General features: G+C 47.3%; 1 protein-coding gene and 1 long non-coding RNA gene across 2 annotated transcripts; both read right to left on the bottom strand.

Annotated features, from left to right (window-relative positions):
* Window positions 1-1807: 1807 nt before the first annotated feature.
* On the bottom strand, window positions 1808-4479 carry FOXG1 (forkhead box G1). Its single transcript, XM_066552432.1, has one exon. The coding sequence runs from the start codon at window positions 4160-4162 to the stop codon at window positions 2783-2785; it is 1380 nt and encodes a 459-aa protein (XP_066408529.1). The 5' UTR covers window positions 4163-4479; the 3' UTR covers window positions 1808-2782.
* An 8944-nt stretch (window positions 4480-13423) lies between these two features.
* Window positions 13424-17387, bottom strand: LOC136558341 (uncharacterized). The gene is made up of 4 exons (XR_010783857.1): window positions 16807-17387; window positions 16415-16601; window positions 14937-15062; window positions 13424-14424 (listed from the first exon to the last, which is right to left on the bottom strand). It is a non-coding gene; the product is annotated as an uncharacterized lncRNA (long non-coding RNA).
* Window positions 17388-25278: the final 7891 nt, after the last annotated feature.

Raw genomic sequence — 25278 nt, 5'->3', positions numbered from 1 at the left:
GTTGTTGTTTTTTTTTTTTTGTATTTTTGCATCACTTGTTTTAATGACAATAGAGTCAAGAAAATGGGGGAGGGTAGGAGCTTCCAAGTGGTGGTATCATCTCTCCATCCCTAAACAAAGCAATCGTTTTCTCATAGTGATGATTAATTTTGAATTGCAGGAGTGAGAGTGAAAGCTAAGAATATCAGAGAGTTCTCTCCTTCTCCCCCACACAGTGCAAAGCTGGGTGTCCCATCTCTCATCCGTAACCTTTCACTTCTCTCTCTCTCCTGTAGATCTATTTGCATCTGTTTATATATTACTTATTTTCGGGAGATTCCCTCTTTCTCCCCTTATTCTTTCAGCACGACAAACACAGTTTGCAAGAATTCAGATTTTCCACTGCTTCATTATTCATCCCCCCGGCATTTTTTTTTCTTTTTCTTCCTCTTTTCTGTCTTTCTAAGATAAGCTCTTTAAAGCGTTTGCGATAACATCTCCGACCTAGAGATTATTTTTCATTCGGCCTATTGTCGAATGAGCAGTCGCCGATTTATTGCACTGCTGCAGAGCTCAGTTTGGGCTACAAACGTAACAAATGAACAACTTGTCCTCTGCGGACTCACCGCGGGATCCAATTAGTTCCTAAACCTTTTGCACAAGTTTTCTAATTATTTTCAAGAGTTATGGCCTTTATAGGCTTCCCTAAACTCATCAAGACACCACTTCTTTCAAGGATTAAATGCTTCTTAAAATTACTAGCAGCGTTGCCCCCTCAAAACTAATGGATCGATTCTCCGGGCAACGCAGCTTTCTTAGGGACGCCCGCGTGAGTTACTGGGCTTCAGTAGGCACCGAGAGAAAAAAAGAGCTCGTTTTCAAAACTTTACATGTAAGCGCATCCATACAGGTTTGATTTGTTGATTCTTTTTCTTTGTTTGTTTGGTTGGTCGGTTGTTTTTACCCCCTAAAACGTTTAAACATCGGTATGCAAGGCAGGGCGTCACGTGAGCCCCGGCGCCCTGCCTCCCTGCCATGGACTGCGCCTTCACCTCGCCGCGCTCGGCTCCTGCCCCCCCTGCCCGGCCCAAGGGGCACAGCAGAGAGCTGCCTGCCAAAAAATACCGCTACTTTCACAGCACCTACAGCCAAAGTGTCCGCAGCACCAAAAGTATATCAGTACATACAGCCTAGATACTTCCGGAAGAGCGCTCCTTTAAGATAAGGGTTATATTTTATACACACACATACCATAGCTTGCTAAATTTGGTCAGACGATCATATGATAGCTGATATGTGTGTGTATATACGCACACATACACATCCTTTGCTAATATATCTCGAGTCATCATAGAGACGAAATTAATTTCTTTCGGTACAATAAGTCTTTGAATGCATTTCAGAGATTGCAGGAAGAACACGTACCTATACAATAATGCACCTTGGCCTTTTTCCCAATGTGTGCTTATATACTTAAATTGTATATGTATGTGTGTATATTTGCATACATATGCAATGTTAAGCATTTTCAGCCTAAGTCAGATGTTAGTAAAACACCATACCTCCTACTAACATTTTTTAAGCAGACTTTATAAGAGTTCTGCCCCAAAATGGACATCGAAATACTGGCCATGGTGTTTGATTAAATACTCTGATCCTTTACATTTGAAAATACTGCAGTTAAAGACAGCATGGGAGGGGGCGGGGGGAGAAAGAAAGGAGCATGTGAAAAATGGTGGACTGTGCAATAAGCAGCGCTCTGATCTCACTGTAACTTTAAAGCCTCTGCCACATTAGGGTTAATAAAAGAGACAAAAAAACTATCAAGTATATATGAATTTAGCCTATTTTTTTATTTCTGTGTGTTCATAGTAAACATTTTTGTAAGTGACAAACACGGGCATATGACCACAGTATCACAATCAAGAAATTTTAAGACGACATTAACAATCACTCAAATTTATGCGGCTTCTGCGCAACACAGGTTACATATTTGCAAGGTTTACCTATAAGTACAATAGGTATTAACATTTCACTACATTTAGAAAAAAAATAAAGGTGACCTGTTAGTGACCACATACATCAAAATATACACAACACAAACTGAAGGCAATCATTAATTTTGTCCCCTTCTGATTAATTTGAACGGGCAGTGCTGAAAACTGAAATAATGTTGCTGTTTTTTAAATTACTTCGTACACTGAGTGCATTTTCTAAAACCCAATCTTTGGTCTAAAAGTAAACAAACAAACAAATGAACAAAAAAAAAAAAAGCAATTCGATAAAGAAAATAATAAAATAATAAATGGCCAAAAGTAGATCTTGGGCATTTTTCAGTATTAATTCTGCTTAAATACAAATTATGTTTTATGGTTTTCTTATAGTTTTCATAAATTTAGTGGTTTGGTTTGGTTTTTTTTTCTTTCAAGGTCTGCACCCACCGACATATCCATGATAACTTATAATACTGCAAACATGGAGAATCGGGCGGCTTTTAGTGATAGACTTATCATATTTGAGTAAAAAAATTGCAAAAGCAGTCACTATTTAGATACACATTCTACTATAATTTTGTCTTCCAAACTTCATAGTCTACAATGCAATCTCCCCACATTGCACCTTGCTGACACTCCTCACCTTGGTGGAATAATAAACAACCCTAAAGACTGAACAAACGTACAGAAAATGGGGGACTTAATAAAAAATACCTGGACTTTTTTGTTTTGCTTTTTTTTTCCTTTTAATTATCATTTACAATGCAAATGTGTGTAAAATGTTCACTTACAGTCTGATCCAATGGATGTTAATGTATTAAAGGGTTTGAAGAAGACCCCTGATTTTGATGTGTGAAATAATCAGAAAGTCCTCCGGAAAGTCCCGTTGTAAAACTTGGCAAAGAAGGTCTTAAGGACTCACAGGGGAGAGTGGAGGGCGCCTGTGGCGACGTGGAGGAGGAGGCTGCCCTGGCCGTCATTGAAGTGCTGCTTTGAGAAGTCATTGAAGGGTGAGGAACATGGGGGAAAAAGTAACTCGTCTGTCCTGCTAGGAGATTTACAGAGCAGGGATTTAGGGAATAGGTGCCGGAGCAGGGAACTGACAAGCCACACGGCACTGAGGCGGCCAGAGCTGCTGCTGTGAGGTGATGAGTGGCATAAGGTATCTCTCCATTGACTAGTCTATCAACACTTAACCCATTAGACGTGGAAAAGGAGTGGTTGTTTCCCAAGGAGTTTTGAGTCAACACTGAGCTGTAGGGCATGGGGTGGCTGGGGTAGGCGGACGTGGTCCCATTGTAACTCAAAGTGCTGCTGGCCCGGGGGTGGTGCAGGGAGAGGAAGGGGGACATAGGCCAGTACAAGGATCCTGCCCTATCCATGAATGTCAGTCCAGTAGAGGTGAGCCGGGCGCCCCGCTTGAAGGCCAGCTTGGCCCGAGAGGTGGTGGAGCGCCGGCGGAGCTTGCCGGTGGTGCCCCCGATGAAGACGTCGTCGCTGGAGGGGTCCAGCATCCAGTAGTTCCCTTTGCCCGGGTCGTCGTAGTGGCGGGGCACCTTGACGAAGCACTTATTGAGCGAGAGGTTGTGCCGGATGGAGTTCTGCCAGCCCTGCTTGTTCTCCCGGTAGTAGGGGAAGTTCTTCATGATGAACTCGTAGATGCCATTGAGCGTGAGGCGCTTCTCGGGGCTCTGCCGGATGGCCATCATGATGAGCGCGTTGTAGCTGAACGGCGGCTTCTCGTACTTGCCGTTCTTCTTCTCCCCCTCCTTCCCGCTCTCCCCGTCCTTGGCCCCCTCCGCCGCCCCCTTCTTCTCCTCGGCCGCTTTCTCCTTCTCCTCCAGCTCCGCCGCCGCCGCCGCCGCCGCACCCGCTTCGCCTTTGCCCGCCAGCATGTCCGCCTTGGCCACCTCCAGGGCGCCGGAGGCGGCGGCGGTGGGGGGCGGCAGGAGGTGCTGCCCCTTCTCCTCGTCCTCCTCCTCGGCTGCGGCCGCTCGCTGGGGCTGCTGCGGCGGCGGGTGGTGGTGGTGGTGGTGGTGATGATGGTGGTGATGGGGGTGGTGGCTGTTGTGGTGGCTGTGGCTGCTGTGGTTGTTGTCGCTCTGGACGGCTTCGGGCACCAGGCTGTTTATGCTAAAGGATGATTTCGGCAGCATTTTCACTTCCTTCCTATCTCCCATGTCCAACATCACACACTAGTCTGAGGGGGAAAGTTGCAGCGGCTGAGGGAGCTGCGCGCGGGGAGGCGGCGGAGGCGGCGGCCGAAGCGGTGGCGGTGGCCGAGGCGGCGGCGGCACCACCGGCGGCAGCGGCGGCGGCGGCGGCAGCGGCAGCGCAGTTGGACCGCAGTCTCGAGCGCTGGCAAGTCATGTAGCACGGACAGGAACCGCCGGGGAGGGAAAAAATAATAGCAATAATAATCACCGATCAGAGAAAAATCAAACCGAGTCGCAGCGGAGGAAAGAAAAAAAAAAGGTGAAAAAGGGAAAAAACCTTCTAAAACCTAAAAAAAAAAAAAAAAAAAAAAAAGCAACAACACACAAACACAGACACACCAAAAAAAAAAAAAAAAGCTACTTCATGGTGCCCGGTTCCCCCGGCACGGCAGCGCAGGGGGAGGCAGGAGGGAGCAGCAGCCGCCGCGGGCCGGCGCGGAGCGAGGCAGACGGGCGATACAGCCCGCCCCGGCCGCAATTAATTTCAGAGCTGCCGGCACGCACCGGGGCTGTAAAACATTTTTTGGTTTAACCTTTCCCACCGGCCGCCCAATCAGGGCCGGCGGCGTGCCCGCGCGTCTGCCCGCCCGCCGACCAATGGCGGCGCGCCGCCCCGCCCCGCCCCGCCCCGCGCGCCCCGCCCCCGCCGCCGCCGCGGCTCCCGCGGCGCAGGGATACCGGCGCAGAGGCGCATCACCGCGCGGTGCGCGCGCCCCCCGCCCCGTGCCCCCCCGGCCGTCGCCGCGAGCACAAATCCCCCCGCGCCGAACAAGTCGCGCCCGTCCCGCGGCGGCGGGCCCGGCCCGGCCGCTCGCTCCCCTAGTTCCTCCGGCGGACTCAAGTTGCCACGAGCCGCTTTGCCCCTTCCTCTGGCGACGAAGGAGGCGGGGTGGGAGGCCGGGTGGGTGAAGCGGCCGCGGCACACCAGTGGCGGCGGAGGTACTACTTTGCGGATCCCGCCGAAGTCGCTCGGCGAGTTTATTTTCCCAGGCCCGGTTATTTCTGTTTGTTATTTTGCCGAGGCAGAAAACAAAACAATCGTCCGGAGGGGACGCAGGCGGCGGGATGGGCCCGGCCTGCGGCAGCGGCCGGGGCCGGACGCCGCTGCCCGCGGCCTGCCGGGGGAAGACGGGGTCTGCTCCGGCCCGCTCGGGCCGTGCCCGCCGCTCTCCGGACTGTGAGTGGGGAGGCTCGGGAACGAGCGGCCCATCTCCTCCCCTGCGCTCGCCCCGTGTCACCGGGGCCGGGCTTCGCGCTTCCCTGCCCGCCGCCGCCCTCTCAGCCCCGCGCCGCTCCCGCTCGGACGCCGCTTCCCTTGCGCGGCCGCCAGAGCCGGGCGGGAGGCGTCGGGCTCCGTCCGCCTCCTCCTGCGCGCTGCCGGGGGACGGAGCCAGCCGAGCACAGGCCGCGCGCCAGCCGTACAAAATAAATGTCAGTATTGGTAGCCCATGAAATGGACACTGCGGTTTCCTGCCGGCCCGGCCCGTGGGCCCGGCCGCGGGGTCTGAGTTCCGCGGGGTTTAGTTTTGCTGGAAGAAGGGATAGGGCGGGCGGCAGCGGGTCGGGTTGTCCTGGGGCAGGGAAAGGGTTGGCACCGCCGCTTTCCACAAGTAGACGCGGTGATAAAGGCTCGGGCTTACGGCTGCGCTTTGCCGGGACCAAAGGGTTGGGTATTAATTGTCCACAGCATATCGTTTTTTACTGTCAGCACGGGAACAACAACAACAACAACAACAAAAAAAAAAAAAAAAAAGAAAATCAAGCGGAAAACAAAGTGAAATACATCGTGTGCAGCTTTCTTACTCGGAAAGGAGAAGGGGAAGTGTAACGGACAGAGAACGTGCTGATCGCATTCAGACCAAAGCTGTGGCAAACCTCTAGCAGCGCGTTAAGCTGCTTCACGTTGTGCTGGAGGAAACGATGCTCTGTAGAAACAATACGTGCAGCTCAACCCCAGCTAAAACAACTTATTCCAAGGAAATTCAGGTTAGAGCACAATGCAACGAATGTAGTTCTGTGCAGACGTGCGTTTTATATATGTGTTTGTGTATGTCTGGTAGGAGGGAGGGAGGAAAAGCGAGTGTGGGAAAGAGAGAGTAAATAACGAGGACAAGTAAAATGGGCCGGTAATAAACAATTGCAATTGGGGATGCCATGAACTCTGGGCATTGGATTAACCTCGAATGACCTTACCACAATTGTATTTATTTAACCAATTTCATAACAGGTTGCTACTGACACACACACACAAGTTAATGATCAACAACCACTCTTTTTTCCTTTGTTTGTTGTGTAGTTTTAGATTTTGGGGTTTTTTTAGAAATCCAGGTTGTATGTTTTGGTTTTTGGTTTTTTTTAATCATGACAATTTATAATTATTTCGTTTCTCAACACTGAAGTCAATGTATGGGATTTCTTGACGAAGAGTGCAATGAGGAGGATATTATATGACTCTACCATGGCAAGGGGTAAGAGGAAAGGTAAGCTTCCTGCATATTATTATGATTATGATGATCATTAACTAATATGTGTCATTATGGTGCACTAGGATCCCATTAGGGTGGCCGGGCCCAGTGCGTTTTCCTACTCGGTCTAGCATGTAATGATTCGGTGTAACCAGATTCTTGAGAAAGGACAGGTTACGTAAACATTTACTGATGTGGAGTAACTATACTATTTGTACTCTGATATGCAGGAAGGAAAGTGTTGATTAACACAGAAGAAAAAAAAAGCGAAATTAGCTGATTGCATGCTCATAAGTGCAAGCTGTCATTGAACTGCTTTTAAAATAGACACAGCTGGGTGTTTGTGTTGAAAAATTTCTTGTGTTTTTGCTAATACTGAAATAAGCATGATTTTGTATACCAAACATTTTCAGATCATTAAAATTTGTAATCTGTGCTGGTTTTAAACACAAAGAAAAGAAACAGATTCATTTCGTTGTAAAATTTGCTGATATTATATTAACTCAATCAGGTCTGTACAAATGGTGTATTGTGCCTTATCAAATCTCTTTGATCCATTTAATGCACAAAGTGCCAAACGTGTGTATTGTTTGTTAACATTGAACGTTTTATTCAAATCCCAGCTCTGTAGCGAACTGGAGGAGTTCTTGTTTAATGTAACGTTGACATTGCCTGTTGAAATTTTAATGCCTTGAGGTGTTTCTTAGGTCAAAGCTGAGTTTACTTTGTGTTATGCTCAGGGATGAAAATGTAGCAGGGAAGAAAATAGAAGTTTTATCTTTTTTGCATTTCTGAGCGAAAGGCTAACACCGCAAGAAGCACACTTTAAAAACATTTGATGATCTAGATTTAACATTTGGTCATTTGTCACGGGTGCGGAATAAAACTCTGTGCACAAACTTAGGATTTATATATATATATATCTATCTATTTTAATGCTGTGGATATACAGTTCTACCAAAAAAGGAAATGTTTTGTCCAATATGTAGTACATATCTTTCTACGTCCATGAAGATTAATTCATTGTTTACGGGAGAGAAAAAGATATGTGAGAGAAGCCACGTCAATTATAATTTCTGCTGGACTTAAACTTTCGAGTCTTCTTTTTTTTTTTTTTTTTTTTTTTTTTTTTTTTTTTTTTTTGTCTCCTTCGGCAGAAAAGGCACCGTTTATAAAACTATTTACTTTGGAAATGCGGGAGTCTTACTCCAACGCCAGTTCCTTCCTGAGCTGTGCCCCGAACACGACTCCACTTCAGTGGTACCTTTGTGCATCGGGGCACTGCATGAGAGGCAGGTTTAGCCGCTCAACTCTGGCTAAACCCGAATTCTCTTAAGTGCCTCATGGCAGCATTTTCTAACAGGGAAGGTTTTGTGGAGTGTTTGGAGTAGAAGCTTGTGCGTGGAACGGAGGCGCACAGCCCCGGCCATGTGAAATACGGGTGGGTGTGCAGAGGGGAGCCGGCTCTCTGCAGAGTGTGAATGGTGCCTCACCTGCGCGTTCGTCGACGCTGCGGATGCACCGAACCGAGCGGCGGGGATGGACTGAGAGTATCCAGCTCCGGGGTCAGGATGGGGCTGAATAGCTGAGCTGAAACGTCCTGGCTGAAGTGCCATTCAACAGCGATCTCCGTGCAGCTCTTGGGTATAACTCGTAGGGATAGTGTTTCAACCACATACTTTTCTGCCCCCGCCCTCCCCCCTACCTTTTTTTTTTTTTAATTTTAATTTTTATTTAGTTTTTAAATTAAGGGCCAAAGGAAGAAAAGACCCTCTCCAATGTACACTTAATGCATATAGGGTACTTCCCCTGCACCACCCCCCGCCCCAGCTTCAGCCTTCAATCCCCCTTCACACGGGTATAGTGGCTCTGTACTCTCGGGCTCTTTCAAGGCGGTTAAGCTGCTAAAATGTACTGACAGCTTAAGAAATGAATGAGATTTTTTTCAGCCATGAAGAAAGGGTATTTAGTAACCACGCTTCGATGGCATCATGCTTCCAAGAAACGAGTCCGGACACTTTGGTTTAACAATCAGTAATATCACATTCGGTACAGTAAATGCCTCCATGTACGCTTATATAATTCTATTCCCCCTTGACTATAAGCTTGCCTTATTTTTTCCAGGTTACCTGGGCAATTAAGGTAAGGACTGCTCAGCAGATATTGATACCCTGCTGCTAAGGCATGGCGAATGGGGACGGAGCAGTGCGCTAACAAAGAGAAAGAGGTAGTCAAACATTTTGAAGAGGGGTGAATGGGACTGAAGGTGGATGGATGAATGGAGGCAAAGAGGGAGAGGAAGAAGCATTCAATGGTCCAGACTTCTCTCTGAATTTGTAGATTTAAGTTTAGGTGTCCGCCTCTAGCCAGCTTCCAGTTAATCCTCAACAGCTTCTGGTGATTAGAAGTTAGTCTATTTAGCATGCTATATCCTTCTTCCTTGGGTTTTAGTTACAAGTTACACGATTAGGATTGCGAGAACAGTAGTGAACTAAACTTCCCAGTAAGAGGTCTTCACACCAGGGAAGTGTTACTTTGCTGCAGCAGCCCTGCCTCGTCAGTCATTAGGAAGCTGCAGGTTGTCAGAGGCTTCTCTTGCGCGCACACAAGCGCAGACACACACGCGCACACACACAAAACCACAGCACTAAAACTAAATTAAGAAGCCGATGATTAAGACAAGCGTCTACGAGGCCTGTCATTTCAGCATCCTTCCATCATAACATTGTGGCACCGAGAAATTTGCTTGAAAACCCTGGAAAAAAATGTCTATGGGAGAGCCTCGTATTTGAGGCTGTTAATATCAAATATAGACTGGGAACTGCCTCGGATGCAAGATAGTATTCCGCAGAGGAAAGGAGCACTGCAGAGACCTTGGTGCTATCCGCGCACTCCCGAAACTCTGGTAAGTATCTCTCCCTTCTATTGAAGCAGGTACGCACTGTGTAACTGAAACTGGACCGGGTTTGAAATCCGCAGCTATGTTCCCTTCGGGGAACTCCCTCTAAAGATAAATCTGTAATGAAAGGTCCCTACTGGATGACTAATGGTTATTGGCACTCGGTGCCCCTTTAAGGAGAGCAGCACATATTGTGCCGAAGACCTTGCAAGCACACTTTAAATACAAACCTTTTAAGTTTCCCTCCCATGCATACACATCCCTGTTGTTTTTGGGCTAGCTGTATTGTGTCTCTCCCCCCTGCTCTCCTTATTTAAGCTCTCTAGTTTTCCCTCCCCCCACCCCATTCAGAACTAATTGCTCAGTTACTTAAATGTTTCAAAAAGAGCTAAATTTCTCCATCCGATGATCTTTTGAGAAGCTGCACTGTACCATAAGGAACCGCCAGCGGGGCACTGTATACCTTAGAGAAGCCTGAGCAACTAGAGGAGAGGTAGCGTTAAAACAATGACATTAATAAACTAAGTGCACTGAGTTCCCCTCCTGTTGAACTTTAGGGAGTTTCTTGGGCGGGCAGAGGATGAACGCAGAACGTCGAAGTGGGAAACAATGGCTGTAGGGGCCAGAAAGCTTTGCTGATGTCGTAAGCGTAAAACAAGACAGAATAGTGACAGAAAGAGATCCGAGTAAACATTGGAGTATACATTTCCCACGGCGACTATGTAGAGTGGAGAGGTCTGAATTAAATCGCCTTAATTAAAAGCTGAAGATTTTATTTATTTATTCCTGTAGCTGTAGAATACTGTCCACAGAAAGCCTATCTAGGGGGTGTAGAGCATCCACTGGATTTATTGTGTTCAGCTGTCACTGCCAGAATTTTTCAGAACAGAATATTTTTATACTCACTGCTAACTTGAAGACCTGCGGGTTCTCAGATCCTAAATATCGCTATTATTTTATATGCCAGTGTGCAGAAAAGAGCCGTTACACCTGCATAAGCAATAGATCTATCTGTGTAACGAAAGCTCTCCTTAATTCAGAAATCAAACAAAAATATAAAATATCCTCTAGGAGTTATCCACAGCGTTATGCAGACGACAATAATAAAATGCAGGGGAAAAATGAACAAGTTAAAAGCCTTGTTTGTTCTCGAGGTTTAAATACATAATTTTATATTCTGTTGGGTTTACTGTTAAAACGTTCTAGGCCGGTGCTTTTGTCGGCGTTGTGATATTGAAGCAAAGAATGTGAAATAAAATACAGGGGATCTGAGGAGAAAAAAGAAAAGCAACAAAACAAACCCCAAGTAGTGCTTGAAGAAGACCTCTAGCTGCTCTTTGACTCCTAAGAAACTGTTGCTGGAATATTTTCATGGTGTTGTTCTAAAGCTCTTCAGCCTCCTATAAACGTAATCTTTGGCAAATGACACATGAATCTGGCTTTGCAGTTTTTCGGTGACTCGAGAGAAAAGACGCCCTTTTCCCCCCCTCCACCGGCCCCCCTTCCCCGGCTTCCACCCCTTCCTCAGCAGAAGGACAGATAGGGTCTCTCTCCCAGCGCTGTTCCCATTCCCTCGCTCTGCCAAAGGCATCCGGGCGCGGGGGGGCGCCGGTGCCCGGGGGTGCCCATCCGCCCGTCCTACCTGGCCGTGCCGCGCCCGCCGCTGCCCGCTCGCCGCTGCTCCGTGCGCCGCGGCCCAGTCCCCTCACCGCGCCTCCGCCGCAGCCCTCGGCTCGGCGGGGTCTCGGACTCGGCCGGGTCAGCTGCGGATCCATATTTTAGGGCCTACAAAAGCGCGTCATCCTCCCCTGTCCTCCTATCTTCCCCCGCCCCGGGGTTCCCTTGTAACCGCAGCAAAATGCCCGATGTAGAAAGAAAGGCACAAACGACCGCACGCCGCTCTAGGGAAGGCGTTCGGCAGCCCCGGAGTAAGGATGCTGTTGACTTTGCCCGTGCCGGGGCTCAGGCGTGAGGTGCCGCTCTCGCTCGCGGCCGGACCCGCGCTTGGCGGGTGTCGGGATGGTGGGGCTGGCGCTAGCGCCAATGAGGCTGCTCGGGAAGCGGACCCTGCTCGCTCCTTGGTGTCCTGGCACAAGTAGGGCTCGCAGGATCTGCCTCTTTGTGTAGCTTGTTCTGAACACTTTTTATATCGGGCAGGGTGGTCTCCATGTTTTCTTTCTTTCATTCTTCCTTTCTTTAGCGGAGGGAGGGGGGAGTGATGGCAAGGGGCTTGTTGGATGATTATAACCGCTACCACTTAGAAATAAGTTTCTTGGGGAAGGGCTGATATCGTACCCTTGATACCAGTGGGTGTGTCCATGTATTATTTTAATATGATATGCCTTTTATATAGAGCTTGTTTTCCTCCTCCCTCTCTCCCCGGCCTCCCCCTCCCCCCCGCTTTGTTTCTGGAATTTGTTTCGCTTTTAAAGCACCAGCACAAACAAACAAACACACAAAAATGACTGGCAACAAGTTAAATCCCATTTGTGTCCCTCCCACCGAGCACGGACCATGCCTTGCTAAAGCCTGGGGCTCGTAGTTTTGCCTCGCTAATAGTATGACCAAGAAAATGAAGTGGCTGCAGACAGACTCTCCCGGCATTGACAATGCGGAGAAGAAAAACGTAGAAAGATTTCTCCCGGAATGTATCCCCCTGGTGTGGTTTCTTCTCTCCATCTTTTAGATGAAGCACTCGCATAGACGGTCACACACACTGAGGTTATGTTTCCTAGGAGTTTTTAGAAAACAATGTTTATTATAATCGAGCTATACACGCCACCAAGTAATGAAATCATGCCGTAGCTACGGAAACTCCAACAAATAAGTAATTTCCATTTGTCTTCTAGCAGAATATTGCAGAGGGTGACATTACACTTTATTTCCGCATTCATTTCAAAACACCAATGAAAGGGCAAAGAAAAGTCTCTCAAGTCGTTGTACACTTTGGAATTAATTAAACGGAAAATAGCTCTTTTTTGTTATTATTTTTCTGCCTTCCAAGGCGACTTCAATCTAATTTCTGTGGCTATACTAAAGAGGGAATCCGCAAAAGCAACAAGCGTGGTTCTCACTGAAGGTCGGTATCGTGTCCCGCTAGAGCTTCACTGAAAGCATCTCGCAGTGAGCCACCCGCTCATTCCTGCACCTTCCCTTAGCTTTACCTTACAAAATAATGGAGAAAACATTCGTGTTTGACTGTACTTAAAAAACACCTTTTTACGCAATCACACGGTTTGCAAACGATAGTTCAGCTTTATCTGTTGTGGTGGGCACGTGTTTTGTCAGATGAAATTAACTTGTGAAAGCCTTTGTATCATTTTTTGATTTGTGTTTGTCGACAACGCAGATCATATCTCTCCGCGTTGATGGTTGATACAATTGCTAAATTAAAGGCATGCTTTCGGCTCTGGAAAACAACAACAGAACCCCAGCCCTCTGAGAGCTCATTCTCAGAGAAACAACCCGAGGAGCAGTAGAATAACCCACCGCAGTGTTTTGTATGTGTTTACGGGATCTCCATATACTTCTGTATCATTCTGCCTCTCTATTGTCTATTCCTAAAGATAGCCAAGTCAGTCCTGGGCTTCTCACCTATAATCGCCTACCTAAAAGAACATACGGACAGTATAGTGGCTCTAAATTTCATGAAGAATGTAATTGGTGTGTATTTTCCCCGTGTCTTTTTTCTTCCGTGGTAAATACTAGAAACTGAACTGCTTGTTTTGATGTGTTTCTATGTTTGAGCCCCAAGAAACTCAAATCATTGCAGTAAACTCATCAATCCTTCCCATGCACACTGGAGAATTTTTCCTCACTGCTTGTTCTGCTTCTCATTTCCAAGGACAGCGTGTTGAGCCAACGGTCTGGTTTAGGCACTTCTCTGGACTTTCAGATTTTCAATCTAAAGCTTTCAGTATGTTGGGACTGAAATAATGATTTTCCACATTTCAAAAGGGACGAGGCTCTATTTATAAATGTTACAGAAGGTTTCGTTACTTCAGGATCAACAAAACAGGAATAGAACTGCAATTTTCAAGAAAATAGGATTTCAAAATATAGAAATAAAAAAGTAGTGGAGATGATGTATAATTCAATCAAATTACAGAAAATTGCTTTAAAATTCAGAACAGTAGCGATCCATTATGTCTCTGTTTTATTAGTGACAAGTACAATTACTCTAAAATAAAGAACAGTGGTGAATATATAATTGGCTGTAATCATGTTAGTGTTTGAATAAAAACGACGAGGACATTTAACACTTTGACAACAAAATGTTCAGAAAGAACTTATTTATTCAAACAGTTTTTATTTGCATCCACGTGAAGGAGAAACACACTTTTGCTTACAATAAATCCAGGGGGTTTAACTTTCAATAAAAATATAACTAAAAATATATTAATTATTTTACTATCCAAAGCTTAATAAAGTCTCCTGAGTATGACAGTACTATTATTGATTACTCAGTACCCAAAGGACGCCATCTACAGGAAGAGGTCTCTAGGCTTAACACCATTCTAATCAATGTTGATTTAAAAAAAAAAAAAAAAATCTGAGTTAATATTCCTCTATAAATCCGGCTCCGATTTTACCCACAACACCGATCACAATATTTGCTTTGTAATTGCTTCTTGTGATTCAATTCATTATAATTTGACACGATCTAGGAATCTGTTATAGGAGGCCTTTTCTCTGAGATACGGCATTTAAAATAATTCATTGAACTCTCCGAAGCAGCAGTTTTTCTCCTTCTAAAGCGACTTTTGTTTCCCCCCCCTCTTAGGATTGACTTGATCGTCTCTGAAAATGCAGAACAGCCCATGAGATCTCTCCTTTCCACCAACCGTGTGGAAGATGCTTGCAGAACAGCCCTGAAAACAAAACAACTAAATTGAAGGCAGTTCGTTCAACAATTGTGTCATGGGATACCTAACATTTCTTTATCTGTAACTAACTTTTAAAATTTTGGATAGTTCAATAAATGTCAGCTATGCCAAGCATACTCCCATCCGTTCTTTGCCCCGTATCTCGGTACTTAAAGGTGCCATTTAGCCGTAACCCAGCAAGCGCTCGGAAACCTATCGAAGTAACAAGAGTGCCCTTTACTATTTTGACCACACAAACACGGGTCCATGGGAATGGCATATGTCCTCCATGACGCGACTCCAACAGCCCAGTACAAACTACAGACTCCAGAAAATACGAAGAGAGCGAGAAGAAACTTTCAGGACTCCTCTGTCAGGGGGCTTTTAAAAATTGCTATTTTCGGGTTTAACCCCGAACGATTTTTTCTTTTTTTCTTTTCTTATTTTCAGTTTTTATTCACTCCCCCGCCCCGACAAGTCCTCAAATTTCTGCTCCTGGTGTGTGTGTGCGTGCTTACAGCGGGGCGGACTCCACGCCGATCCGAGCGGGTCCCTCCTGCCGTGAGGCGAGCGCAGCTCGGTCCGACCGCGCCTTGACTGCCGGCTCCCAAGGGTCTCTCCTGCCCAGGCGACTTTCGCCCGCACTTGTAAAAGAAAGTAGCTCTGGTTTCTTTCTACTTCAGATCAGTGATGTAAATGAGCTTTGAAAAACTTGGGAGGGTGGTAGGGGGGTGGTGTATAAACTATACAGTGAGGAGTCAAAAGGCAGAGGTGCGTTGGCACAAAGGCTGAGTAAAATGACCCACGGGGCAACCTCGATTTTACGTGTTATTTTGTAAACCGGGGACAAAAGCCTGGAAAATATTGTTCTATGTACTTCCACTGGAATCAGGCTCAAAGTTTATACCGAAGGTCCCCTTCTATCTTTTCACTTCTGGGCATTGACCGTGAACGTTCCAAATCTAGACATTGTCGTATAGCTGTTTTCAGATTTGAGGAAAGCTCAGGAGAGGAGGTTTCCTTCCCTGGGGCAAGCCGCTCCCGCAGGCGCCGCCGGGGCTCGGTGGGTCCCTCCCCCGCCGGGAGCCGAGGCGGGGGCGCCCCTCTGAACCGGGAGGTCTGTCATTTCTCGGGTGCCTCGTACCAAATCAAGGCAGATGTCAGCCTTTCCCTACGTGTTCGGGCTGCTAATGCGGGCACTTCACACAACAGAAATGCTCAGCTTGGGAGCTTTTCCCAGGGCCAGCCGCCGACTTCGTGCTTCGCATCTGCCTCTGGCGGCACCGGAGCTCCATGTGGGGGATCCCAGTGTGCGCAGTAGCCTTTACCGGTGGGACCACATTCCCGTGGGAGCCAAGCACCGCAGTGCTCTGCCCCCTGCAAACCAGCCGAAGCACAAACTCCGTACACCTCCACGAGAGCACGCTCCCCATGTTCCCGGCTCGAACCTCATGCGCGTCTTCCGCAGAGACCCTTTAATCGTCGAAATTCACACTATAAAGCCCCTCACCCAGCAGGCCATCGTATCGCCAGCCGAGGCCGCCGGGGCCGCAGGAAGCCTTGACGCCCCGCGACTCCGAGGTTTCCCCCCGGGACCCGGTCCCCGCGGGGAAGGCGGATGCCGTGTGCGGTTCCGCCCGGGCGAGACCGCGTGGAGCGGCGCGGTGCGGAGCGGTGCCCGCGGGCCGTGCCCGGGCCGGGGCGGGCGGCGGCGGCGGGAGCGGGCGCCATCCGAACGGCGCCGGCGACATCTAGTGGCCGCGGGCCGCCAGCACCGCCCGCCGCCCGGCCGGGGCACGGCAGCGCCCGCGGCAGCAGCGGCAGCAGCAGCGGCCCGGCCCGGCCCGAGCGGGAACGCGCCCCGCACCCCCGGCCCCCGCACGGGCCGCGCCGGCGCTTTTGTGAGCGTCAGCCAGCGCTGTGCTCCCCCTCAAACGCCCTGAAGTTTTCTGTGCCGTGTTGGTACCAGTACAAAACGGGTCGATTTTACATTTACCTACACGGGGCACCGAGGAGAGAATTATAAGCACTTTCGTCTCCCCCTCTCGCCTCCAAAGGACCTCCATAAAAAAACCCCAAGAAACTAGACGCGCCGGAATAGCAGTTCCTGCCACCTTCACCCTGAGAGATGTCCCCGCTGTCAGGCACCGTCCCTGCGCGCACTACTGGGGCACCTCCCAGACCTGTGAAGAAGAAGGGTGGAAAAAAAAAAAAGCAATATTGCGGAGACACGGCTAGCTAAAGGAGACCTCACTATTTAAATCCTAGTGTCAGCTCTCATTAACAGCTCAAGTCATCTTTTCCCCGGGGCAGACCTTGTCTGGTCTATCGACTTAATGGAAAACAAAACACATGTTTGTATTCTATTATTGCAGTCTCGTTCCTTGCCTTACGGAGAGCAGGGACAGGCTTCGTCCGCTCCGTAACGGGCTTCCCGAAGCGACAAAGGTTTCCACTCGTTCCTCTCTCCTGCCTCCCAGGAAAAGATGAGGATTCCGACGTCCGTCTCCTGCCCTTTCTCATGAATAGGGGCTGCAAAGGCAGCCACAAGAAAAGGCTTTCGCTGAAGCCGCTGTGGCTAAAAAGAGCCCAAGAAAAATAGTTACTGGTGTGTTCAGTAAAACTTAGCAAAGCACAATAGTCCCTGCGGGAAACTTTGGGCTTATCTGCGCAGCAGGTGAAGCTCTCAGCTCGGATCCAGCTGCCAGGACCACAGCATCTCCCAAGGAGGCCGGCGGTGAGGAGACGGGCACGCTAGGCAGTAACAAGCGACAGACTGAGAGAGTTTTGAGACAACCCAAAACAAATAAACAAGCCCTCCCAAATTTTCCGCTGGGAAGATGTCTTTGATAAGGAAGCAGGAAAGTTTTGAAGAGTTGCAGACATTTTTGCAAATGTATTTTAACTTGTCTAAGTAGCTGAAATAAATTGGGTGGTTGTTGGCTTGTTTTGTTGGTGTGTTTTTTGGGTTTTTTTTTCATTTTCTTTTTTTTTTTTTTTTTTTTTTTTTTCCCCTGAGACAAAGCTACAGGAAGGGGAGAGTAAGAGCTTGATAAAAGACAGGAATAAATTTCTCAACCAGCGAAAGCAGGAGAAGTCTGTAGAAGTAACAACCTGACTCGAATAAGGGAGAGGATCCTGGTGAAAGGAAAAGAAATTATTAATTTCACCCCATCCTCAGTGCTTTCGTTGAGGTACAGGTCTCTGCGCAGTGCCAAGCACAGGGCACTTGAACCTGGCAAGAGTAACCGATCGAAATTAGCTGTCCTAATGTCCACCTATTCGCTCTACCAAGACATTTTAAAGCCATCTCCAGCTGATCTCCCCCCTATCCCCAGCCCCACTTCGGGACGCGCAGGAAGGGGGCGAATGGGAAATTGCCCAGAGGTAGCACCGGTCCCAGGGCTCTCCTGGGCGGCTGCGGGGTCCCAGCGGAGGGAGCGGGTTTCTGGGCCTGGGTCCCTCTCCCGCCTGGGGTGCTCCTGGCATCTCGGCATAGAGTGTAGGGCCCCCAACTTCAGCGCTTTTGAAGCGTCGTTTGCTCTCAAGTGCTTGGCTGTAAATAAACGCTGTAGCAGTGACAACACAGCCGTCCTGCAGTCAGAGCGGAGTCTGCCTCTGCACCTTTCCTCTGCAACACACGCCGTCAGCGTTTTAATTTCAGCTCCAAAGGGAACCTGCAATTATAAGCCCCCCTCGTCCCCTCCCGCTCACATTCTCTTGTCTGAAACATTCACTGAGGAAGGTTATTTGGATTGAGAGTAAAATCAAACAGGGAGGGGAGGAAGAAAAGAAAAAAAAAAACAACATAAACCCAACAACCCCGCAAACCCTTCCATTTGCTATTTACAAACCTCATTGTCATGCTTCACTCAGGCTGTCTGCCTAGCTTAGGGAAATAAATGTGACTGAACCAGAGACAAAGCCGATGCAGCTGTATTTGAATTTCTCAAACACTGTCAAACGTGCTCTTGTCTCATAATTCTCGGGGTTGTTGTTATTATTATGAACATCATACCTAATGTGAACATACTCGAAAGAGAGCTGCTTGGCAATGGAGAGACGTGGCTCCGATCGGGATTGCACAGAAATTTCTTTAGCAAAAAAGATAAGAGCTAGTTTTCCCTCCTGCTTGGAAGCCTAGGCAGATAAATTAAGGAATATTTGAGACCTATAATTTCCCTCCTTTTTTTTTTTTTTTTCCTTCTCTCTCCCTCTTTTATTTTTTTTGGCTCCTTGTGTTTTCGCGGTTCCCCCAGAAGCGGTTAGGTTTGACCATCCAATTTCCCAGGTGACAACCCCCTTCGGCAGCCCCGCACTGCAGCCGCGGTGGGAAGGAAAACGAGAGCACCGTTCCCTTTAGAGGGAAAGGCGTTCACTGGCGGACACCTCCGAGCCGTCGTGCCAGCCTCCCTTTCCGGGGGTTCTTAGGTGCCTGCCAGTATGCTTGGTGTTAGCAGAGCTACCACGAAGCGCGTCCTTGCTCTCGACTCCTTTGGAGACGAGGAGACTAAAACACTACGAGGCCGCCACAGGAGGTCTCTAAGGGACGCCTGGGAGCATTTCCATGTATCTCGCCTTAGACGCGCTGCTTCCGAGGGGAACGAGCTAATCCTGCCGGCCCTTCCCCAGGCCCCTCCGCCCCACAGGCCGGGCGGGGCGGGGAGCTCTGCGGAGCTGTCGGGAAGCTGCCTGGCCCGCCAGTGGCCCGGTGGCCGGGCCGAGCAGCCTCGGGCCTCGCCCGGCCCCGCCGCCGCCTGAGGCTGCGCCCTCGACGTGTCGGGAGCGAAGGCGGCGCCGGCCCAAGCCAGGACGGAGCCCCGGCTCCTCCTCGGCGGCAGCCCCGGCCGTGCCCTGGGCTCCCCTCGCTCCGCCCGCACCCCTTGGATGTCCTGCGAGACCCACCGCCGTCCGGGTGCTGCTACCACCCCTGGCTCTGGGAAAAATGGGGTCCTGCAAGCCAGGGGGACAGACCTCGCGACCCCAGGGGCAAGCTCCGTCCTCGCCATCCACCACCACCTGGGCAGCATCTCCCCAGCTCTTTTTTTTCCTTTTTTTTTTTTTTTTTTTTTTTTTAACCAGCCTCTTCATTGCCACCCTCCTCAGACGGCCCTTCCGAGCTCTCTTGCGGGGAAGAAGTCTCGTGTCACCTCTTCCCGGCAGGGCCACCGCCTTCGAGCAGGGCCGCCCTCTCTTCCCAGCTCCTTCGCTCCGTGCCCTCCGCGGCTTTCGTTGCACGGTGTCCTTCAGTGAGTGGAAGCAGAGAAATGAAAAGTACTGTGATCAATTATTAGTTTTAGACCATATTTATGGACGTGTAGTAGTAATAACAGTTATTTACTTTGTCGAAACGTTTATTTCGCACTTGGTATATTTCCTTACGATCGGAGAACCGACGTAGGAAAAATAAGCACAAATAAACTAATGCACGCAAAGTATGGTTTTAGCTAAAGGTGATCCTTCTGCTGTCTAATTTTCCCGGGTGCGTTTCTTCCTCCTGACATTAATCCAAACCAGTAAAAGGGCTAAATAGATTAATCTCTAGCCCTCAAGTCAAGAAAGAAGCAAAATAATAATTTACTTGTCTGCCCCCTTCATAAAAGACTATTTTTTTTCCTTTTCTTCAAATTATGAAGAAATGAATGAAGAACAATCAAAACCCAAAGCAGCCAGGAGGGCAGGAGCTCTTTTGGGTCTCTCAAGGGTATGGCCAGGGTACCCCTGCTCTCTCCTTGGTCCTGCAGACTGCCTTGTTCTCGCTCCCTTCCCGAATTGCCGGAGATCGCCTTCCCCCCTGGGCACAGGGCTTCAGGCTGCTTTAATACTTCCTCACCAGGCTTTGTTCCTTTTGAAGCTTGATAGATCCTCTAATTTGTTAGCAGCTCTTTGACTGCCGCCAGCTCAAGGAGGGGAATGATGCCAGAGGCAGGGAAGTAGACACCAGTCTGGGATTTCACAGTCTTAGTAATAGCGCACACATGCACGTGTTTCATACATCGCTGACATCAGGGTGACCTCAGCGAGGGGGTAAAGGGAAGGGCTGAGGAGGGAAAAATTTCAAAAAGATGCAGTTCTACTGTGCATGTCAAAGTTTTCAAATAGAATAGTGAATAGAATAGATTCCAAGGCAACTCTTCCCTGTTGAGGGCTCTTGGTCTTCTTTGAATTGCTTCAATTCTCATATTCCAGCTATTTATTTTTTCACCAGCTACTGTGTGCGACAGTGCCCCAGACTGGTGACACGTATAGCCACTGGCAAACAAAAAATGGTCCTGGCTGCCCGCAAACGCTCTGCAGTGAGTTCTGGACAGCTCAGTTGGTCCCTGTCCCACGGAGCAGCTGCTGCCTCCTTCCCCACCACCCAGCTGCGGTGCCCGCTGGTCTGCTCCGGATCGCGAGGAGCTCTCTGACCAACGACCCACACTTGTGACGCCATCCCGTCCTCCACTCATTCCCACTCTTGCTATTTGCTCCACGGTTAAACCTGACAATTTTTATGGACCATGGCACCTTGCTGTGGAAAGAGCAAGAAATTCTGGAGAGGGCAGGGCACCTCACCAGTACTTACAGGGGTCAATTTGGAAATGTGTTTTTTGTATCAGCCTCTGTGACATATGCAGTCTCCAGTCTGTTGTCTCCTTTGGGGGCAGCAACATGCTGCCCTTTTCCCTACATACCTAGTCTTTGTGCAGTGCCCATAAACAATGGGCAATTGTTTATGGGCACAAGCAATCAAACCGTTGAAGGGTCTGATTCCAGTATTAGCTGGAATCAGACCCTTCAACGTCTTCCTGTTCTGTTGGTGGGGCTGCCCCTAGATAAAGTCCCACCAGCATCGAGAAATACCCACTGTCACTGCACCTCAGGACCCTTGCCTTGTGCCCTGGTCCTGAAGTACAGGGAATAGGGCCAAAGATGAAACTCAGCACTCAGCTGGAGCACTGTCCCAGCCCTGCAGATCCCTCCATGCAGCACAGCCCTCCCTTTTGCAGCACACACTGCTCAGGACTCCAGCACCAGACATTCTCAAGAAACCCCTAAAGGGCTGACATTGCACAGACTGCTTGGTTTCTCACCCTGCTCTTCAGTCCACATTTTCAAACCCCTGCTCTGCCAATAGCTTCAGCTGGAGAGTTCCTCTGTTCTCTCAGGTATCTTTATGTTTACATCCTGATAGAAGGGACAGAATAAAAGAGGAAGACATTTGGTCTTTAGACCTGGGCTACTTTGGCACAGTGTTTCTGCTTGAGCAGCTCCATCACCAACTAAAGTACACTTCCCACTTAGATAAGGTTCTTCCAGCTTGTGAGCCAGTTAATTCTCCTGGTAGCTGTCCGAGATTATAGCCCTGTCTTTCAGACAAAGTAAGGCAGGTAAGTTAAAACTTTATAACCACAAATTACTTACATTTTTCCCTCAAGTGAACTATTTTAGTTGATTTAGACATACCACATTGGACAATAAAATACCATCTGAAACCTACTAGGAAGTTTTCAACATATAAAAAAATGCCAATCTTATTTAATCTCTGGGAAAGATAATTGTTTGCCCTTGACGTATACTTTGCATTCTTGAAGTATATATTTTGAGACATAATATCAATTTTGAAATCTTATATATGCACCTTTACAATAGTAATGGCTTTCCACAAGCTCTGTGGGAGGTGACATTTCAGCAAGATACTTCCCCTTGACTTTGTTTATTCCAGCAGTTTAAATTCTACCTCTGGTGATAGCTGTTAACTTGGCAATGTGAAAAGTGCTACATGATGTGTACTGTGCTCAGTCAGCTCATCAGAAGCTTACCAATTACGACCGTGGAGCCCATTCTTCTTGCCACAGCATGCCACCCACCATGCATAACTGGGACAGCTGATCTTCACATGTGCATAAAATCTGAAAGTATGCACACATTTACTCAGAAGCCATGCAAAGCAGGCACAATAAGTCTGCTGCTTCTTAGAAGCCTTTTTATTTCCCGCAATAGCTCATACACAAGCAGTTGCAGATAATTTCTTGCTCCCTGCCTGCCTTGGAAATGTCAAAAAGGGGAGCTTTTGAATGTCACCAAGAGGATAAGCTTTGTACACATCAGGCATTCACGACAACCCGTGTTGGGACCATACACAGCTGTGAAATAGGAAGTTGCAGCTATCAGGATTATCCATCTCACCCAGGGCTTGGTCACCATCCACATCTTGGAGGTGCTTGGGAAAGGAGGTAGTGGGAAGCAGATTGTGGACTTAATTGAAATGTGCTGGAATGGCCCATGAATTGGGCATCTAAGCATTATGAAATGAAGAACTTACTTAACAAAACCTTTGTAAGCCTGTTTCTGCTGGATGAAATCTAATCTCTGTTTAAGGTCTCTTAACGACATCAGTGAGGCAAGATTTAATTCTAGACAGATGCTATTTATCAAGCATGTAGGGAGTGCTGCAAAAATAATGCTACCTTTGAGCATTCATTTTTGTTTGGAATATCCAACTGAACGTACAAAGTCGAGATTGGGCTTTTTGTTAAATTGCGATTTGCACTTATCCAAAGATATTATTTTCTTTATTTTGAAGCAACTCTTTTCAAAGACATTTAGTGCCAGACTCTGTCACCTTTGACTGTAGTTTCTTTTGCATCAGCTAAAATAGAAGTAACTCTGTTCAAGTAAGCAGAGTAACACTTCTGAAAAAACAGAATAAATAATCAGAGAATCAAGCCCTTTGAATAGAAAATGACTCCATAAATAGTCCCATTGATTTCAGCAGTATTTTATGACATAAGTAGTTACATTAGTAGAAGCAGCATCCAAGACCCTTTGGGCTTGGACAGAGGAAAAAATTCCCTAAATTATAATTATTTAAAAAATATTCCATAGCACATCAGTCAGTTGACATGTTACTAGCTTATTCTATGACTTTTCATGTTACTAGCTTATTGTATGACAAAGACAGAATCAAGTGAGTTGATGGTAAGGATGATTTCTCTGTTAGCTGTTGTGACATGAAAGCTGGGTCCCTTATTTACAAAAAAGAGAAAGCAAATAAAACCACACCAGTGAAATGCTTTCCATTACCCTTAAAGAAATGATTCTTTAAGTCAGAAAGAACATTTTAGCAAATTAAGTTGCCCCTTTCTGGATACTGTTTATGGACAGTAGCAAAATGTGAGAATGTCATGACATGGTCTCCCCTGGCTCTATCACTTTGTGTGATGGAAAAAAAATTTTGTTTGCTTTTCCTTGAAATCTGGTAAAAAAATAAGTGAAGTCCAAACATGCTGTCTTAATTATGTTTCTTTGGCTAAACATATTTCTTAAAAACTGACAAGTGTTCTCTGGAAATGTTTTGTGGCATCTTTAAGCCTGAATAAGAGAACTGTGTCTGGATCCAGAGAGCAGTAAAACACCTACCCAGCTTAAAGTCTTCTGGAGCCAACTAAACTGTTCCTGGGATCTAATTGCTGTGCTGTGGACCACTTCTGAAAGTGACTTTGAGTGGTTTAACTCCACTTAGAGAGCTGGAACTTGATGTACAAGAGCAGGGGAAGAAACCACAATGATTGGGGAATATAACTGCCTGACTAGAAATGGCATCAGATCCCCCATACCTTCCTGCCAGCACTGAACTTGGAGTCATCATTCTCAGGGAAGCAGGTGATGTATTTCAAGTATTCAATAAGAACTGTGCACCCACGTACACGCTGCTGCTGAAAACTTTTGTAATTACAGTAATTTTAATGAAACCACATCAGCTTTGTCCTTGCCTTCTTCTCATTGCTTTTCTTTGTACTCTCTTCTAGTCATATCAGACTGTAACTGTAAAAAATGTTTTGTCCAAATACAAACTCCCTGTTCTGAGTGCCACTCTGCTATCAGCAGGAACAGTATTTCAAATAAGATGCTGGGCATTTGCCTCTATGAATAGCTTCTTCTTTGCACATGCTAGATTGTGAAAAGTAGATATATATCTTTTGAGTGAACATTTTTCATTAAGAACCTCTAGAGCACAAAAGGAAGGGGTCAGTAAAAGGTGAAAAAAGGATATCTTTAGCTTTATCACAAACAGTTCTCTGCTGTGTTTCCTCAGTTATGACCAAGCTGTGGCTATTTTCTATTGAGTATGGAGCATTCTTATTCCTGGAAAATTTTTAAGGGAAATACTTTGAATAAGATTCTACAGTGCTGATCTTCCAATGTTATCTGCCAGTAGTCTGCCATTTCTTTTCTTTCCATGTAACAGTGAAGCGACACAAAATGGACAAAAGTTTTCCTCTCTGTTAGGTGAGAGCAAGGCTGTGTACCACCCCACACCTGTACTGTCCATGCTGTTATCCCACGGCTGAAGGGTAGGAGGTCTGCCTGTATCCCCAGTTCTGGGGAAGAGATCCTGTTTTGGTGCTCACAGTGTACCTTGCAAAAGCAGCTGGAGGAGGTTAGGTGGAGGCTGGTCCCCTACAGTTGACTTTTGTAACCTTTTGGGTTAGGAATACTCTCTTGCTGGTATGGGTTCCTAGTGAATTATTGATACCCTTGAAACAGAGAGGACAAAGAGAAGTGAATGAGATATTTGTGAACCAATACAGCAGTGAAAGATTCCTAAGAACAGAGTTCTCACCACCTCACCACAAACCAGAGGGATATTTGTTGCTGGATGCAATTTTGGTCACTAGTGTCATAAAAACTCAGCTCCCTGATTTTTATGAAGTGGCACTCTAAAAGAAATTTCTAGGTTACTAGTAAAAAGTCTACCTAAACTCTCAAAAAACATAAATAAAAATTCAGATTAGGCTGTTTTCTGAAAATCCCATTTTTCTAAACAATCTCTTGATATTTAGGGGGAAGAGGGAAAATATTTGGCTTATTATT

Source organism: Molothrus aeneus, chromosome 6 (assembly GCF_037042795.1).
Source record: "Molothrus aeneus isolate 106 chromosome 6, BPBGC_Maene_1.0, whole genome shotgun sequence".
Classification (NCBI taxonomy): domain Eukaryota; kingdom Metazoa; phylum Chordata; class Aves; order Passeriformes; family Icteridae; genus Molothrus; species Molothrus aeneus.
Note: the sequence above shows the minus strand (reverse complement) of the source record. Positions and strands in the feature narration are given on the sequence as shown.